This window comes from Saccopteryx bilineata, chromosome X, assembly GCF_036850765.1.
Source record: "Saccopteryx bilineata isolate mSacBil1 chromosome X, mSacBil1_pri_phased_curated, whole genome shotgun sequence".
Classification (NCBI taxonomy): Eukaryota; Metazoa; Chordata; class Mammalia; order Chiroptera; family Emballonuridae; genus Saccopteryx; species Saccopteryx bilineata.
The window spans coordinates 119,468,271-119,487,757 of NC_089502.1; the positions used below are offsets into that span (position 1 = coordinate 119,468,271).

General features: G+C 41.1%; 1 protein-coding gene across 4 annotated transcripts in view; it reads left to right on the forward strand.

The window, feature by feature from the left end:
- The window catches only part of DMD (dystrophin), a 2,360,554-nt gene that overhangs the window by 869,962 nt on the left and 1,471,105 nt on the right, over positions 1-19,487 (forward strand). For all 4 annotated transcript variants that reach the window (XM_066250305.1, XM_066250306.1, XM_066250308.1 and 1 more), the window contains exons 28-29: positions 2,485-2,619; positions 5,879-6,028. In XM_066250305.1, coding sequence (XP_066106402.1) covers positions 2,485-2,619; positions 5,879-6,028 — 285 coding nt within the window. The remainder of the gene's footprint in view (positions 1-2,484; positions 2,620-5,878; positions 6,029-19,487) is intronic.

Sequence of the window (19,487 nt, forward strand, 5' to 3'; positions counted from 1 at the left end):
TCATATTTGTTTCATTGATAAGCTATGAATTTCAAATGTCTTCCTTTACATTTTATTAAGCATGTCAGTGTGTGAGGTGTTGGCACAGTCGCTCCAGTTTCCATTTGGAAGGACATTTTCTTTTCTTTTTTTTTTGTTTGTACTCTCTTCAAAGTTAATTTCAGTTCCGTGATTTCAAAGTAATTTTAAGTTCCAAATTGTTAAACTTAACTGTTATTCTAAGTGGCTTTTAGCTCCAACCCGGGCTGCTGGACTGTGTTTTATTTTGCCAAGGTGACCTGTAAAGCCAGAGCAGGCAGCCCCTCAGCTGTGTCCTTCATTGGCATTGAGGACACAAGAGGCCATCCATCCTGATGGTTAAATCAGCACGGTAGTTCTTTCTGTCAGTCTGCACCGAAGTGAATAAGACACATTACCAATTGCGTCCCCTTCTCTCCAAAGCTCTAACGTCCCCTCGGGTATTTAAGGAGTATTTATATTTTTCCGTTGGGATCTTTGCCCAGAAGGAAGACAGCCTGTGTCCAGCAGGAGCTGGAAATGACCCAGATTTAAGATTTCTATCATCTTTTAAAGCAAAGTATTTCATTTCGCTTTTTGAGATAAACTGTATGTCAAATACCAAGCAAGTATTGGTAGGCTAGCAAGGCAGGTTAGACTAACACTTTTCATCAGTTGGAGACAGAATATCTTCTATCATTTACAAGGGCTAGGAGCAAAGGTAAAAATATGGGAATATGGTAGAATTTTAGTTTCCCCTCAAATCAAACTTTTTCCCCAGCCTTCATTTTTGGTAGAAGTTGGGGCACATGGTGTAGCAGGTGGTAGTAATTGTGCTATGGTATTGTATAGGGTTTCCCCATTTTTATTGTCTCAGAACTAATGGGAAAAAATGACTATTTTTTTTTCTTACCCTTTAGTGCATCTTCCTGCCTTCCTGCTTTTATACCAGCAGATAATCCAGAAATTTGTCTTTGTCATTCCCTTGCTTAAAAATATTTTATCACATGCATATGAATGCCTATACAATGTATTGCTCAATTTTGCTTATTTTGAGCATTACAAAAAATGGTAACCTATACTTATAATTCCTAAGGCTTGTTTTTTTGCCACCAATTCTTTTGTCTCTGAGATTCATCCATACTGTTCTGCTTGATGAATTTATTAATTTTTACCTTTATATTCTCTGTTTAAATGTGATATATATATATATATATATATATATATATATATATATCCATTCTCCTGCCAGAGGATATTAATGTTATCTTCTTTCTTTTTAAAAAATTTGGTTATTATGAAAGTGCTAAAATGAACATTCTTGTGACTATCTTTGCTGTCCACGCAACACTGTTTCTCTGAGGTTATGCACTGAAAATTGGAGTTGTTAGACTCTTGGGTATGTAAATATTCACCTTACTGAGAATGACACGTTACCTCCCAGAATGGTAATTTCAGCACACACACACACTAACAGTAAATACAATGTTGTGCTAATGTACGTCTTCTCTCACACTTAAAATTGTCAAAATTCTCATTTACATCAGTCTTCATGGTATAAGTATCTCATTATAATCCTGACTTACATTCTCCTGATTACTTTGTTTGGATGTACTGTATCTTTATGTTTATTGTACATGGACTTATTATTTTTCTTTGAAATACTACTTCAAGCTTTCCTGCCCCATCTCAAGGTCAGAAAAAGACTCTTCCATATATTCTGGTAGCAATCTTAAAGTTTTTCTTTTTTATGTGTGAGTTTTTTTGTATGTTTATCAGTTTTTCCAATATATATCACAAGCATTTTAAAATTGTCACATCATTTATATAGACAGTAGTCATATTTATGACAACATACCACAAATAACATAATATGAAATATAAAAAAGTCCATACTCATGATGATGTTTACCACAAATTTATGAGCAAACATAAATAAAAATAGTTTAATTATTACATAATTTTTTAAAGAAAGAAAAATATAACCACTTAAATGAAACCTTGAAAAATGTTTTCTTAGTATTATAGAAAATCACATGATGTAATGTTTAGTGAAAGACAGCACTGTAGTTAAATCCACATTTTAGCTATTAAATTTATGGATGATAGAGTTTAAAGGAAGTCACACAGAAAAGTTATAATAGTTGGTGTGTTGGGATGTTAGGTTTATATATGCATTTTTAGGTATGCTATTCTTTTTATATTTCCCAGACTGTAATGTTGATGAATTATTCTTTCTTTAAAAAAATTAAATCACTGAATTTTGAACTTATTCATGCAATAAAATATTTCCTTAATGAGTTGCTATTATGGACATAGTAGGTGATCAACATGACTAGTTGCATTTTCAATTATCTACTGTAAAAGAAAGGTGAAAGATGTAAAATAAATGTTATATTTTTAGAAGTTTTAAAAATGGAAATGCCAAAGATTCACAATCACTTTTCTGTTAAAATATTTCATCGGGGATATTTGTTTCTTTCTTAGGCAGTTTGGGCATGTTGGCATGAGTTACTGTCCTACTTGGAGAAGGCAAACAAATGGCTGAATGAAGTAGAATTGGAACTTAAAACCACTGAAAATATTCCTGGTGGAACCGAGGAAATCTCCAAGGTGCTAGATGTAAGTTGTGAATTGATCTAAACATGACAATTTGTATTCGGTATTGAAAGATGCCAGGTACCAAATCCAAAATAAACACAAAGAAAACAGCCCAGAGAGTCTAGTGGTGTTGCCTCCTCCCATACTGGTGCTTTGGATGAAGTCCTTTGTTTCTCTCAGAACCTTCCAGTCTCAAGATTTTTAAATGAATTGAAATAATCTCTTGTAGAGGACATTTGCCTCCTGCAATATCACTAAGTTCTATTTTTTTAGTTTATTTATTTATTTTTATTCAGTGAATGAAGGGGAGGCAGAGAGACAGATTCCTGCATGCACCGTGATCAGGATCTACCTGGCTAGCTCACTAGGGAGTGATGCTCTGCCCACCTGGGGCAATGCTTCATTATTCAGCAACTAAGCTCTTCTTAGCGCCTGAGTTTGAGGCAATGGAGCCATCCTGAGTGCCTGGGGCCATCTGCTCCGGGGGGCATTGAGAAGGGGAGGACTAGAGAAGAAGATGGGTGCTTTTCCTGTGTGCCCTGACCAGGAATCAAACCTGGGACATCTGTACACCTGACTGATGCTCTACCCCTAAGCCAGATGGCCAGGGCTGTAAGTTCTATGTTGACACTTTACCTGCTTAAATCAACTACAGACCTGCAAGGACAGTTTGAGTGCATAATTTTGCTTCTTTGGAAAAAAGATAAAGAGGATAATAATGTAAAATATTATTTTCAATTTAAAAGCTATATTTATTGAATTGGGACTTTTAAAAATTATTGAAAAATAGAAATTTATACTTATGAAATGTTTTGAGATATTGAATGGGAATGTTTGGATATTAGAAATATGTCCTTAACATGTTCATAGATTTTAGTACATTCTAATATTTCAAGTTTCATTTTGAAGATCTTTAAGGAGTACAATTAAAGGAGTTTGCATGTGTAAACTTTGATTTATATGAACTTCTAATATTTAATTAGTCATTATGTTGTGTGAATTCAATTATACTTTTGCTTACTCCTTGATAAAAAATGAATTTGTAGCCTGACCTGTGGTGGCGCAGTGGATAAAGCGTCGACCTGGAAATGCTGAGGTCGCCGGTTTGAAACCCTGGGCTTGCCTGGTCAAGGCACATATGGGAGTTGATGCTTCCTGCTCCTCCCCCTGTTCTCTCTCTATCTCTCCCTCTCTCTCTCTCCCCTCTCTCTCTAATAAAAATGAATAAATAAAATCTAAAAAAGTAAATAAGTAAAAAAAAATGAATTTGTAGTTTTAGCATATGAATTGCATATATGGTCCATCCCTCGTGTAAATATTCTAAAATAAGGTGCATAAATTAAGCAAGATGTGAAGAAAAGGCAAAATGTTTCTTCAGACAGAATAGAACTGAGGCCCTGGCCGGTTGGCTAAGCGGTAGAGCGTCGGCCTAGCGTGCGGAGGACCCGGGTTCGATTCCCGGCCAGGGCACATAGGAGAAGCACCCATTTGCTTCTCCACCCCTCCGCCGCGCTTTCCTCACTGTCTCTCTCTTCCCCTCCCGCAGCCAAGGCTCCATTGGAGCAAAGACGGGCCGGGCGCTGGGCATGGCTCTGTGGCCTCTGCCTCAGGCGCTAGAGTGGCTCTGGTCGCAATATGGTGACGCCCAGGATGGGCAGAGCATCGCCCCCTGGGGGGCAGAGCACCGCCCCTGGTGGGCGTGCCGGGTGGATCCCGGTGGGGCGCATGCGGGAGTCTGTCTGACTCTCCCTGTTTCCAGCTTCAGAAAAATGAAAAAAAAAAAAAAACAAAAAAAGAAAAAAAAAAAAAAAAAAGAATAGAACTGAGATCAAAGAATGTCATATCAGAAACCTAGACTTCAGCCCTGGCTGTTTGGCTCAGTGGTAGAGCATCAGCTTAGCATGTGGATAACCTGGGTTTGATTTCTGGTCAGGTCAGGGCACACAGGAGAAGCGACTGTGTGCTTCTCCACCTCTCCCATCTCTCTCTCTCTCTCTCTCTCTCTCTCTCGCTCTCTCGCTCTCTCGCTCTCTCTCGCTCTCTCGCTCTCTCCCTCCTCCTCCTCCTCCTCCTCCTCCTCCTCCTCCTCCTCCTCCTCCTCCTCCCCCTCCCAACTCCTCCTCCTGCAGCCATGGCTAGATTAGTTTGAGCAAGTTGGCCTCAGGCACTGAGCATTGCTCTGTGGTCTCTGCCTCAGGTGCTGAAAAAACGGCTTCATACCTGAGCAGTAAAGCAACAGCCCCAGAAGGGCAGAGCATCACCCTCTAGTGGGCTTGTCGGGTGATCCCAGTTGGGGCACAGGTGGAAGTCTGTTTCTCTGCCTCCCTCCTCTCACTAAAAAAAGATACAAAGGAAAAAAAAAGCAACCTAGACATAATTGTATCCAACTTCTTTATTTTCACAGGAGAATTGGAAAACCTGAAGAGGTGTCAGAGAACAGTGGGAGAGGTCCTACATGGACTGTAATTTGGGCTCTGTCCTATTTAGAGATGCTCATTTACTGAACATTTCTTGTTAATCAGCACTGCAGAGCATTCCCATCCCCCCCCCCCCAAAAAAGATGAAGCAAGCTTAGATGGCATTAGTAAGAGGATGGTGGCCAAAGCAAAGGATGTGAAATGCAGTTAGTTATCCTTTGAAATTATCAGATTGAAGGACTTCATTCTCTTTTTTATTGCTGCCCCGTCCAAAGATGACTGCTTTACCTCTAAGCCTGATGCATAAGAATGTGTGAAGGGAAATGGTATTCCTTCTAAAAAGACCGTGTCTTTTCTTTTTAATTTGGCAAGTGAACCTCTTGAGCACCTACCCACATATACTGTCAAAGTCATGCCACATGGCTATCAGTAGCTCTAAAAGCAATGGAGGATTTTCTCTCGCCAGGTTTTAGAGTAGAGGGCATCAGAGAAGGTGACAATGAATAATCTTTTAGTGCTTCACTCCATAATATTGCCATAAGCCCATGAAGATTTATGTACAGCGACATAATACAGAATGGGGCAAAAGTAAGTTTACAGTTTTGAGTACTCGAAACACAGAGTTTACTCTTGTATTTTTTTATTAATTATTTTATTATTTTTCGTACAAATAACTATAAGCCTAGTTTTGCCTCACCCTGTATTTTTTGAAATAGCAATGATCTTTCACGATCCCAATTGCGTATTGCTTTAATTTACTTATAACTTAATTTTATGTGAATCAAAAGACGCTGAGCATTTTGTGGTAATTCATTATATTTAGAAAAAGAAGAAAAACAGTAATTATTTCAAATGTGTTTCAGTCACTTGAAAATTTGATGCAACATTCAGAGGATAACCCAAATCAGATTCGCATATTGGCACAGACCCTAACAGATGGCGGAGTCATGGATGAACTGATCAATGAGGAACTCGAGACATTTAATTCTCGTTGGAGAGAACTACATGAAGAGGTATGATGATACGAGTGAAAAATCTCTTTAAACTGATTTGCATAACCATCTTGTAAATACTTGAGGCTTCTCAGATAAAATGAAGAAGGTTTAAATATTCACTTGGCTTCCACGTTTTAAAAACATGCTAGAAATGGCTGAAATATTTACGTGTTATTTGACATATTTACGTGTAATTTGGCCTTAAGAAAATGTTTTAAAGTACCAGTTTGTAGGAAACTGAGACATAACAAATATAGTAACAAGCTCAAGTCCACAAATGAGTAAATAATCTAGGGTTCAAAGTCAGATCTTCTGTGATCACAAAGTTCTTTTATACCCAACTAAGCAATATGTGTAGGTATTCTCTGTATCCTTCTCTGTCTCTTTCTGTCTCTTTCTCTGTGCACACACAGACTGTTGTTACAGTCACATGTAATCTGCTGCTAATACATGTGATTCTACTAGTACCCAAGGTATTGGGTACTGTTTATTCTTCCCCCAAAATACAAAGGGGTTTTTGTTTATGTAACAGAGGAATTTTTATATTTAAAAATGGCACATCTGGTATGAATTTTTCATATCAAACTGAAAGGAAAATAATATTTCTCTCAATCAAACAATGTTTCACCTACACTCTGTTGTACCAACAGTGGATTATTTGTTAAGAAGAAAAAAGGTCATAATGAAGTTTAATTTCATATCCATTTACTAAGTACATCTGCAACACGGGAGACACTGTCTAAAGTAGGGGTCCCCAAACTTTTTACACAGGGGGCCAATTCATTGTCCCTCAGACCATTGGAGGGCCGAACTATAAAAAAATACTATGAAGCACTAGTTGGTTGGCTCAGTGGTAGAGCGTCGGCCTGGTGTGTAGGAGTCCCGGGTTTGATTCCCGGCCAGGGCACACAGGGGAAGCGCCCGTCTGCTTCTCCACCCCTCCCCCTCTCCTTCCTCTCTGTCTCTCTTCCCCTCCTGCAGCCAAGGCTCCATTGGAGCAAAGATGGCCCGAGCACTGGGGATGGCTCTGTGGCCTCTGCCTCAGGTGCTAGGATGGCTCTGGATGCAACAGAGCGATGCCCCAGAGGGGCAGAGCATCACCCCCTGGTGGGCGAGCCCGGTGGATCCTGGTTGGGCACATGTGGGAGTCTGTCCGACTGCCTCCCCGTTTCCAACTTCAGAAAAATACAAAACAAAAACAAAAACAAAAAAAAACTATGAACAAATCCCTATGCACTCTGCACGTATCTTATTTTAAATTAAAAAAAAACAAAACGAGAACAAATACAATATTTAAAATAAAGAACAAGGAAATTTAAATTAACAAACTGACCAGTATTTCAATGGGAACTATGCTCCTCTCACCACCAATGAAAGAGGTGCCCCTTCCGGAAGTGCGGCAGGGGCTGGATAAATGGCCTCAGGGGGCCGCATGCGACCTGCGGGCCGCAGTTTGGGGAGCCCTGGTCTAAGGTTTGATAATAAGGAAGATAAAGGTCCTATGCTTCATTACTTATAGACATGGATGAACTAAGCAAAAGCTTCTTTTTCTTTTCTATATTTTTCTGAAGTGAGATTTTGGGAGGCAGAGACAGACTCCTTCATGCACCCGACCAGGATCCACCCGGCATGCCCACTACAGGGAGATGCTCTGCCCATGTGGGGTGGTTGCTCCTTTGCAACGGGAGCCATTCTAGTGCCTGAGGTGAGGCCATGGAGCCATCTTTAGCGCCTGAGGCCAACTTGGTCAAGCCTGTTGAGCCATACCTCTAGGATGTGAAGAGAGCAAGAGAGAGAGAGACAGGGGTGGAGAAGGAGATGGGTGCTTCTCCTATGTGCCCTGCCTGGGAATTGAACCTGGTATTTCCACACGCTGGGCCAGTGCTCTACCACTGAACCAACCGGCCAGGGCCTTAAGCAAAAACTTCTTGATTATTAATGTGTTTAGGGCATGAAAGCAGCATTCTTATAAGATGCAAAGAGTTGTGTTAGAACGTACCGCAGAGCATCAGAGAACATGGGCAAAGTGCACACTGTGGTGTGGGGTCAGCACGGAAAGGCGTTTGGGATGGCTTTCCTAGAGGAGATTCCTTGTGAATTAGTTGTGAACAGTATAAAGTGAGAGTAGGAGACAGAGAAACAGGGACATGTAAGAGGGCGTTCCAGGCAGGTGGACGCTGCTATGTGAAAAGTGATGTTTTGGAAGTGCAAGGGGGCTACATATGCTGAAAACCATTTGGGTTTGCTAAAGCATTAAGTTCAAATGGAGGGGTGGCGTCTGAGCAAATAGGAGCAAGATGTCTGTGGGATCTGTGCTTCACAAACAGTCTGGTCTGCGACATGCACTCGGGAACCGCCAGCGGGTGTCAGGTGTAAGGGGAAGGAGAAGAGGGTGTTGTGATCAGATTCCATGAGCTCTGAGTTGCGGGCGGGGGAGAGGGGGGGGGGTGGGGACCGGGAGATAGGGAGACTGCAGGCGGAGAAACCGAGGAAGGAGTGCTCTTTCCGTAGGTGAGGGCAAGGCCATTGGCGGGAGGTAGAGAGAAAGTGAAGGATCCGCAGGCATTGAGGTTTCTGAGTTAGAGGTGTTGGATATCTGAGTTTTTACAAACAAAGTTGAGAAACAAGATAGAAACTGAGTACAGAGGCAGAAGATCAGGTATCTTATTTTACCTCCACCGAGTCTGAAGTGCCTTGTTAAGTTTGACAGCAACCAAAAGCGAGCCTCAAATCAAGGAGTTAAGTGTTGGCAGTGAGTTTGAGATGATAGCAATGAAGACAAGTGAGGGGCTGAGGCGAGTGGGAATGAAAGGTTGGAAGGTTGCCAAAGGAAAGGGCTTTTTATTAGTGTTTCTACTGGGCTCAGTTGCACTGGGAGCTTTAAAATAATCATGCAGAACACCATTGTTATGCAGTGTTTTTCAACCGCAGGTCTGCCGACTGGTATGCCCGAAAATTTGCACTGGTCCATGAAAGAGTTAACTGCCCTGATGTTGTATGAAGATTATACACCCAGTGATCATAGTGGAATTCGCTTATGCTCAGGGTGTTTTCTGCGTCAGCAGTACCTGAGGCAGAAAACAATCTCCTATTTCCACCGGTCCCCAATTGTAACAAGATTGAAAACCACTGTTACAGAGCGCGCGTAGAATTGTGCCATGAGCTACTGGGGGCTGGAGCATTTCTCCATCAGTTGTTCTTGCTTTTGGATAGAGGATCGCCCTTGGGCGCATAAAATCCCAGCCCATTCTGGGCTGCTGAGAGCTAGAAAATGGAGAAATGTGGATGCTTAAGGTGGGAATCTAGTTGTCTGTGCAGCAGTGGGCCACCAGAGCTTAGGTGGAATCACAGGTTCTGAGCTTAATGGGCTAAGTGGGGGGGGTACCCGCTGGGTCTGCGACAGCACGCATGGCGCCCCCAGCTGCAGCTAGTCAGTAATCCAGTAAGAGAGAGGTCTCCAGCTCTGGAGTGACGGAGAGTGGTTCAGACCAGTTATACATCTAAGGGAGTTACCTGGCTAATGCCAGTCACAGCTGTAGAATCATGTGGTCACCCCAAGTAGGAGAAAAGAAAAACAACTGTAGCCAGAATTTAGGGGTCATACCCCAAATCAAGTTTTAGGCAGAGCATACAGTACCAACAAAGTAGATGATAGTACATGGCCAGGAGGAAGAGGAGACTCCATTTAATACTAGGGCGCTTCGGAGGTAGCAGGCAAGAAATAATGTCAACTATAATAGCGAGGCTGGGTGTGACGAAGACGGAATTAGAGTCCCCTGGGGGAGAGTTGGGGGGACTAAGTACGCATCGGAAGTTGCGGATAGTCACGGAGGTAAAAATTACAGCGTAGGGAACATAGTTAATAATACGGTAATAACTGTATGGAGCTGGGTTGGTACTGGATACATTGGAGGGAGCACTTCGCAAAGTGTGTGAGTATCTACTATGGTGTACACCTGAAAGGAGGAGAGAATAGTATGAAATGTGACCTGGAATTGAAAATGAACATTTTAAAAATAAGATGGAGTTAGACAAAAAGGACATCACTTATGATATTGGCCAGAATAGTGTGATAGCTTTTCCCTGGGGCTGGGGGGACTCTGGTGACTGTGTGTCACAGAAGACATTAGGCAGGAGGAAGGGGGAAAGCCTGCAGGAACCGTGTGGAGAGTTGGCTGGGAAGGGAAAGGGAGGTCCTAAGGGGGATGGTAGCCAGAGGCCTGCGGGAAACCCTTTGCAAATTAAGTGAGGGAGAAGTTTGATCATGACTTTTAAAAGATTTTATTTATTCATTTTAGAGAGGAGAAAGAGAGAAGAGACAGAGAGAGAGAAGAGGGAGGAGCAGGAAGCATCAACTCCCATATGTGCCTTGACCAGGCAAGCCCAGGGTTTCCAACTGGCAACCTCAACATTCACAGGTCAAGGCCCTGTCCACTGCACCAACACAGGTCAGGCTTGATCATGTTTCAATGAAGGAAAAGTCCCGAGTGGGCCTTTTTGTCCAGTCTGGAAGAGAAGTAGGTGATGGCGGGGCAGGCCAGTGTGCAGGTGCCAGCAGCGACACTGCACACAGTCCTTCACCCTGCCACTGGCTTGCTGCATAGTCACCGTGCCCGGATCAGTGAGGAACTGCCGGTGGGACAAAGCATTCCAAACAGGCCCCTAGATTGTGTCCTTCCGCACTATTACTGGGTGTCAGTGGAAGTAGATATTCCTAGGTGACAGCTAATTCGCAGATCATTTACATTTGTATTTTCATATGGAATTGGAGAATGCTTTTATTGATACTTGAATGTTAGTGTCAGGATAGAAATTGTAGTTTAAGCAGAAAAAAAATCAAGACATTTTGTAAAACCATCCTTGGTGAAGAAGCTATTTTAATCTTTTTTTTTTTTTTTTTTGGTGACAGAGACAGAGAAAGGGACAGATAGGGACAGACAGGAAGGTAATGAGATGAAAAGCATCAACTCTTTGTTGAGGCACTTTAGCTGTTCACTGATTGCTTTCTCATATGTGCCTTGACTGGGGGTTCCAGCTGAGCTAGTAACCCCTTGCTCAGGACAGCGACCTTGGACTCAAGCTGGTGAGCTTTGCTCAAATCAGATGAGCCTGCGCTCAAGCCAGCGACTTGTGGTTTTGAATGTGGGCCCTCTGCATCCCAGTCTGACACTCTATCCACTGCGCCATCACCTGGTCAGGCCTCAATTTTAATCTTTAGCTGTGTTCAGAATTTCTCTATTCTGTTCTTCGGAATAGATTGCTCTCTAATCTGATCATGGCTTCAGCCTCATTCATATACTGCCCTTGCAAAACTTTAGTACCACAAACACTGCTACTGTATTTACATTTCAGAGGTCTTTGGTGTGGAACTTGGCATTTCCCCTAAACACGTAGTAATTCAATTCAATAACAAATCTTGATTAAACACCTACTCTTGTTATATCCAAACTCAGTTGTTCTTCATTAGCTATTAGAGAAATGCAAATCAAAACCACAATGAGATACCACCTCACACCTGTTAGATTAGCTGTTATCAACAAGACAGGTAGTAACAAGTGCTGGAGAGGCTGTGGAGAAAAAGGAACCCTCATCCAGTGTTGGTGGGGATGTAAAGTAGTACAACGATTATGGAAGAAAGTATGGTGCTTCCTCAAAAAATTAAAGAATAGAGCTACCATATGACCCAGCAATCCCTGTACTGGGTATATACCCCCAAAACTCAAAAACATTGGTACATAAAGACACCTGCAGCCCCATGTTCATTGCAGCATTGTTCATGGTGGCCAAGACATGGAAACAACCAAGAAGCCCTTCAATAGATGACTGGATAAAGAAGATGTGGCACATATACACTATGGAATACTACTCAGCCATAAGAAGTGATGACATCGGATCATTTACAACATGGATGGACCTTGATAACATTATACTGAATGAAATAAGTAAATCAGAAAAAACTAAGAACTATATTATTCCATACATAGGTGGGACACAAAAATGAGAGTCATGGACATGGACAAGAGTGTGGTGGTTACTGAGGGGGCGGGGAGGAGAGGGAGGGGCTAGGGGAGGGGAGGGGCACAAAGAAAACCAGATGGAAGGTGACAAGACAATTTGACTTTGGGTGATGGGTATGCAACATAATGAAATGTCAAAATAACCTGGAGATGTTTTCTCTGAACATATGTACCCTAATTAATCAATGTCACCCTATTAAAACTTTATATATATATATAAAAAGGATACCTTAGGGCTGAGGGATAGTACCCAAGGAAGGAACTGAGTTGGAAAGCCGGGAGATCTACCCAAAGCTGGGATTCAAACCTGTTTGGAAAGAGTGTCTTTGTAGCTCAGGAGATGGCGAAAAATTTTGCGAGGTTGACCCAACAGAGCCCACAGCTCCTGTGTAGTCAGGAGCTGAAGATTGTGTGCAGGCAGTCTTGGAGACAGCTGCTGACAGAATCCACAGGGAAGTAAGCCATGGGGGTGGTGTTGCGTTAGCTAGGAAGCAGGATGCAGTGCCCGGTGGACTCATTGGCAAGCTGTCTGCAGCAGCCACTGCTGCACGTGGGGGAACGATCTTGGGGTCCAGGCAGTTGCCCATAGATTTGCCACTTATGCTGAACTCGCCACTGGGGCCCCCACAGAGCCTGTCAGGAGACACTTGCAGAGGGTGCTGCTGAAATGTATGGGTAGCGAATGGGGGACAGACAAGGTGAGCTCCACTGGGCATCCCACCGGCCAAACTAGAGCCGCAGGAGCAAGAAAGACATAAAAACCCACCGAGGAGAGAAAACTTGACCTCCATTAGTGTCACTCCAGCACCCTCTACAGACAGAGCTAAGTGTCATATCAGCTGGCAGAGAAAGATCAACGTTGAAAGGCTATGAATTGATGACTGGCACATCCCCCTACACCTCATTGGTTTTGGTGATCTTGGATAATATTTTCAAGCTCCCATTTCCATATCTGTGATAGCTGATCCTGTTTTATAGAGTTCTCCTGAGCAAAATAAAAGATACTACATAGAAAGTAAGCCAGTGCTAGGAACACAGTGCATATTCAATAAATGATCAGCGATTTTATTTTTGTTAGGCTGTATGCTGTAGTACCTGTCTGCAAAGTACACAGTCACCAAGAGCACAGAGACAAACACATACATATATTCCAGTACGAAACTCAACCAAATGTATCCATCTCCATTATTTAAATAAAGCACAGAAGGCTGACAGAAGTACTTCTTTTATCATCCTCTTAGTCTTAAAATGGAAATTCTCCATGTTTACTTCAATAGTCAATTAAACAGAATGCTACAGTAACAATAAATAAACTTGAAATGAATAAACTAGAAACTAATCTAGGTCCTGGCTAGGCTTAGATACAACATCTAACCACCTGAGAATAATTTGGCAATGAAAATAAAGCACATTTGGTGCTTCAGAGCTTTGATGAAAACAGTGTCATGTTCGAGAAAATAGCCTTCCCAAAATTCGGTTGTGCTTGTCTTTAATAAGCTGATGTGATTTGAAAGATAGGATGTTGAGTTAAAACGATGGGAGAAAGGTTTTCCTATTTCTCTGGGCAGAATCTCAGTGTTTCAGTCAATTTCAAACTCCTCAGGTAATAGAGACACACCTAATAATTTGTTAGTGAAATCAATCGTTTTGATGTTCCCATTGATAATTTAGTTGAAGACTGGTGTTTAGATGCAATGTAGATGTAGCCTTTGGATTAATTATCTAAGAGGCTGGGGAAATAAAATAATTACAGTAACAGGTTTTCAATTGATTTATTTAAAAAAATCATGTTGTACATTAGATTATTGTAGTCAAATGTCCTCAGTTGGTTTTAAGTCATGATTTTCTTTGTTGGCTAAAGAATAACAGTTTGTCCATTAATAAATAAAGTGCCCTTTCCCTTGAAGATGAGCCTTAGCCCATTTTCCTCTCAATTAAGTGCCCATGTCAGAGGTTTGTGGGTTTTTATTGCCTACCTAATGTTTCTTATGGATGCAATTATGCAGAGCAAGGGTAACATCCAATTGCCTGCTAAATCAATCAAACAGCCAGAGTTCTTGTTGCCTATGAATATTTAAAAGAGATAGACTGGATACCCTTCCTAATTTCAGAGTGTGTGTTTGCATTCAGATAAGTCATAAATCAGTTCCATTCCTTGACAAGACATCTTTCACTCTTCATAATCATATGACACTATATTTTCTACTCACAGGAATGATATGAAAGATGGTTAGCAAATCAGAAACGGTATCTCACTTTTATAACTTATTACAAAGTAAGAAAACTAAAGGAGATGTATCAGTGGCACAGTAAAATGTATACTAATAGCAATATAACAGTATCATGGTTAGCAAGGCTCAGGCACTGCTCTGAGTATCTGACATGTATTTTCTCCTTTGTTCTTGTGATAGCCTATGCTATTAAGGATTTTTTCTGTGCCCATGTTATAGATGTAAAAAAGGTACCAAAAGCCACAAAGCCAGTAAGAGGCTCTTGAACATTTAGACCTATGTTTTATTGTGCTTGAATTTGGGAACATAACCATGTGACCACACTACCTCCTATCTCAGTGCTCCTTTCCTTATATTAAAAACAAAAGTTGACCCTGGCTGGTTGTCTCAGTGGTAGAGCTTCAGCCTGACCTGTGGGAGTCTCAGGTTCTATTCCTGGTCATGGCACACAGGAGAAGTGACCATCTGCTTCTTCCACCCTTTCTCTCTCTCTCTCTCTCTCTCTCTCTCTCTTTCTTCCTTTCTTCCTCCTTTCTCTCTCTCTTCCAAACCCCCAGCCATGGCTCAAAGTGTTGGCCCCGGTGCTCAGGATGGCTCCATGGCCTTGCCTCAGTAGCTAAAATGGCTTAGTTGCCAAGCAACGGAGCAGTAGCTCCAGATGGGCAGAATATTGCCCTATAGTGGGCTTGCCAGGTGGATCCTGGGCAGGGCACATTGCGAGAGTCTGTCTCTGCCTTCTTGCCTCTCACTTAATAATAAAACAACAGCAGCAACAACAAAAAACAAAAGCTGCCTGATAAGAAGTGACTATTCAATTAACCAGTGTCCTAGTTTCTAAGGACAGCTTACAGCATGAGCTTAAAAGTATGAGGGATGGCTAATTAAAAGAAAACATTGTAGCATCTTAAATATTAAAATCACACATTCTGAAGTCCAAAGCCTTAGCCGGTTCTCCTGATTAGTGATCATTTCATCTTTCTTGTGTATTATTAATGCCTTCATTTCTGTCTTTTTCGTGGTCGTCTGTCAGCTCTTTCATGTGACATTAAATAGTAGATAGAGTAAAAGAGAAGAGGCAAAACATACATTGCTTAATTCTGCTTCATTTGAACTTTGATGATAGACAGCTTGAGGGACCTATTAATTGTTCCAGGCAATTATGACTTTGAATTGTTTGCCCAGTGTCATGTCTGCCTTGGCATAGATAGAGTAGAACAGGCAAATACTGATTGAAGGAAAACTGTATCACAAACAGAAGTGATGGTATATTAGTCAGGAGGTCAAGATTCTGTTGGAAAGCCATTTGTCTAACAAAATATATAATATATTTATGATTCTGTGACTATGTTTATGTCTTAGAAAATATCAATCTATAATATTAATAGTAATAGCTACTGTCTATTGAATACATTTTTATGTCAGTTCTTTTGCTAGGAAATCATAAACAGTATAAAACTTAATCCTCACATTAGTTTTATGAGGTAGATTTGATTAGCTCGTGTCATAGATGTTGAAATCAGTCTGACTTCCATTCTGAGGGTTAGGCAGACTGAATATTCAAAAATGCGCTCTGCAGAACACCAGGATGCTGGGAAATTTCAAAAAGATGTTCTTTTAAATGTTTGCTTTGTTGCAAGGAAGAATGAGTAAACCTTTAAAAGCCTGGATCAGGAAAAATAAATGGATGAAACCAAAGCCATAGATGTAATGCAACTCTGACCAGTGACCATTGCCTTGGCGTCCAAAGCTAATATTAGCAACCCAGATTTGGGGCAAATTAAGCCAGTTGATTAAAGTGAAATCTGAGCCTCAGGCTCAAGCCACGTTGGGGAGCAGAACTGAAATGTTACCTTTCTGCATTGTGAATATTCTATATATTGCAGAGATTACCAGTGTAAAAATATGTCTATCCCTCTTCCTGCTCTCAATAAAAATTTAATAGTGAAAATAATTATAATAATCTTCTCCCCTGAAAATTTGTAACCATTAGGCTTATTCTTGGAAGGATCTTGATTTGTGTGTATATTTCCAATAACGGTCAAGGAACCCCTAAGACAAGATAATAAATTAAAGTAGCTCCAGGCTGGTTGCACTGTAGCAATAGTCAGAATTAATCCAACTCCATTAGAAAGAAAAATTCCCCTAGTATTCTCACAGACAAAATTTAGTAAAGTTTAAACTCATATTGAACACACACACACACACACACACACACACACACACACACACACAGCCTGACCAGGCAGTGGCGCAGTGGATAGAGCACCGGACTGGGATGCAGAGGACCCGGGTTCAAAACACAGAGGTTGCCGGCTTGAGCATGGGTTCACTAGCTTGTGCACTTGGTCACTGGCTTGAGCGTGGGATCATAGACATGACCCTATAGTCACTAGCTTGAGCCCAAATGTACTGGCTTGAGCAAGGGCTCACTTACTCTGCTGTAGCCCCCTCGGTCCAGGCACATATGAGAAAGCAATCAATGGACAACTATGGTTCCGCAATGAAGAATTGATACGTCTTATCTCTCTCCCTTCCTGTTTGTCTGTTTCTATCTGTTCCTCCCACTGACTCTCTCTCTCTGTCTCTGTCAAAAAAGAAAAAGAAAAGAAAATACACAAGCACAGGCAGCAAGCCATCATGAAGCAAAGTCATCTTGTACAATACTTTGTGATTTAGACCAACTTGTCTACAATTTTGGACATTCAAATTGCTAGTTGAATAAGTAAAACAAGTAGGTAAATTATTAAATAAATGATATTGAACATTGAATAAAGAAGAAAACACTAAAAGTTGGTGAGAGAGATTTGAAATACATCAGACTAAAACTACTAAAATTACCATTCTAAAACTCGTTAAAGAGAATGGATACATGTAATAAATATTGAAAAGTTGAAGAAAAGTGAGATAAGAGAAATTTTAAATATGAAATACAGAATATGGTACCCAAAACTAAGGAGGTGGACAATATGAGTAGGAAGGTAAAAGATATCAGTGTGGATTATGAGCGTCTAACATGTTTAATGTGAGGTCATGAAGAAGAGAATAAAGAAAATGGATAAGGACGAGGACATGAAGGACAATGAGAGAGTCTATTTAGCCAGGAAGCACAATATATAACATGCAGAATAAATGAATAGGAATCTACTCTTAGACAGGAAAACTGCAGAATTTCAAAGACAAAGATAAATTAGAACTGGAGAGGTGAGACAACCTATGAATGAATGAAACAGACAGACATTACTTTTCTTAATTACCATAAACAAATCAGAAAAAAAGTGGAAATATTTCTAACATGTTGAGAAAAAAATTACCATCAGCTTAGAATTTAAAATATAGCAAAATTACTAAGAACAGTGGGAAGATTAAATATTTTCACAGAAATAGAAACTGAAATTTTACCCCAACAGACACTTTCTAAAAGAAAGAAATTCCACCTGACCAGGCGGTGGAGCAGTGGATAGAGTGTCAGACTGGGATGCAGAGGACCCAGGTTAGAGACCCCGAGGTCGCCAGCTTGAGAGTGGGCTCATCTGGTTTGAGCAAAAAGCTCACCAGCTTGGACCCAAGGTTGCTGGCTTGAACAAGGGGTTACTCGGTCTGCTGTAGCCCCCAATCAAGGCACATATGAGAAAGCAATCAATGAACAACTAAGGCAGGGGTTGGGAACCTATGGCTCGTGAGCCAGATGTGGCTCTTTTGATGGCTGCATCTTGCTTGCAGACAAATCTTTAATAAAAAAGATAATAATGTTACAAATATAAAACATTCTCATATATTACAATCCATTCATTTCCTACCGCTCATGTTCATGGTTGCGTGTGGCTGGAGCCAATCACAGCTGTCCTCTGGGACAACACCAAATTTTTATTGGATAATGCGTAACGTACATGGGTCGTTGTATGGCTCTCATGGAATTACATTTAAAATATGTGGCATTCATGGCTCTCTCAACCAAAAAGGTTCCCGACCCCTGAACTAAGGTGTCGCAATGAAAAACTAATGATTGATGATTCTCATCTCTCTCTGTTCCTGTTTGTCCCTATTTATTCCTCTCTCTGACTCTCTCTCTGTCTCTGTAAAAAAAAAAAAAAATAGAGAAATTTCAAGTCAGGTCTGTGATGCCCAGATGAGAGCGGATATGAGAGAAATGATTCTCTCAGCCTTTGGGGATAGACCAGGAAGGAGTTCATTGGCCAACCAGGCACTGGCTGTAGGTACATTGATCTTGGACTTTCCAGCCTCCAGAACTGTGAGAAATAAATGTGCTGTATCAGCCACCTACCATTTGGTATTTTGTTATAGCATTTCATGCTGATTAAGACAGGCTGAGAAATGTAAGACTTTTTACTAAAATTTAACAAAAATTATCCAAGAGGGAAAGTCCCATGACTGTTTCCCTCATAAACATATAAGGAGGCCCTGGCTGGTTGTCTCAGCAGTAGAGCATTGACCTCGCATGTGGAAGTCCCAGGTTTGATTCCTGGTCAGGGCACACAGGAGAAGCGGCCATCTGCTTCTCCACCCCTCTCCCATTCCTTCTCTCTATCTCTCTCTTCTCCTCCTGTAGCCATGGCTAGATTGATTAAAGCATGTTGGCCCTGGGCACTGAGGATGACTTTGTGGAGCCTGCACCTCAGGCACTAAAAGTTGCTTAATTGCCAGCAATCCCAGATGGACAGAGCATATATATAAAAATTTCAGCAAACTGGGTCTAGTTGTATATAAAAAATGTTTTAAGCTTGAATAATCTCTTTTTTCTTTTTCCACCCACTCCTTTTGATATTTTATGCAGTGTCATTGCTTTAAGTATCCTGTACATGCCAATGCTTCTCAAAATATTATCTATAGTATAGATCTCTGACCAAAACTCTAGACCTGTGTATTCACCCTTCTGTGATATAGCTCTATTAGGATAGCTAATAGACAATGCAGACTTAACTTAGTCAGGTTCAAGCTCCTGTCAAATCTACCCACCACAGTGTTCTCCGTCCTTGTTCACGCCTACTCATTCTTTAAATTTTTCAGGCCAGAAACGTGAAAGTAATCTTTGGGCTCTTCTCTTTCTTCAACAGCCTCTGTCCAGCAGATCTGCTAGTCTCAGCAGATCTAAATATGGTCTGGCAGGTATCTAAGCTCCTTGTATTTTTCCTTGTGAACAAGGCTCTCTTAAATTTGGTCAAACTCATTTCACTTTTAGACCTTTTATACTAGTGTGTCCTTAAGACAAAA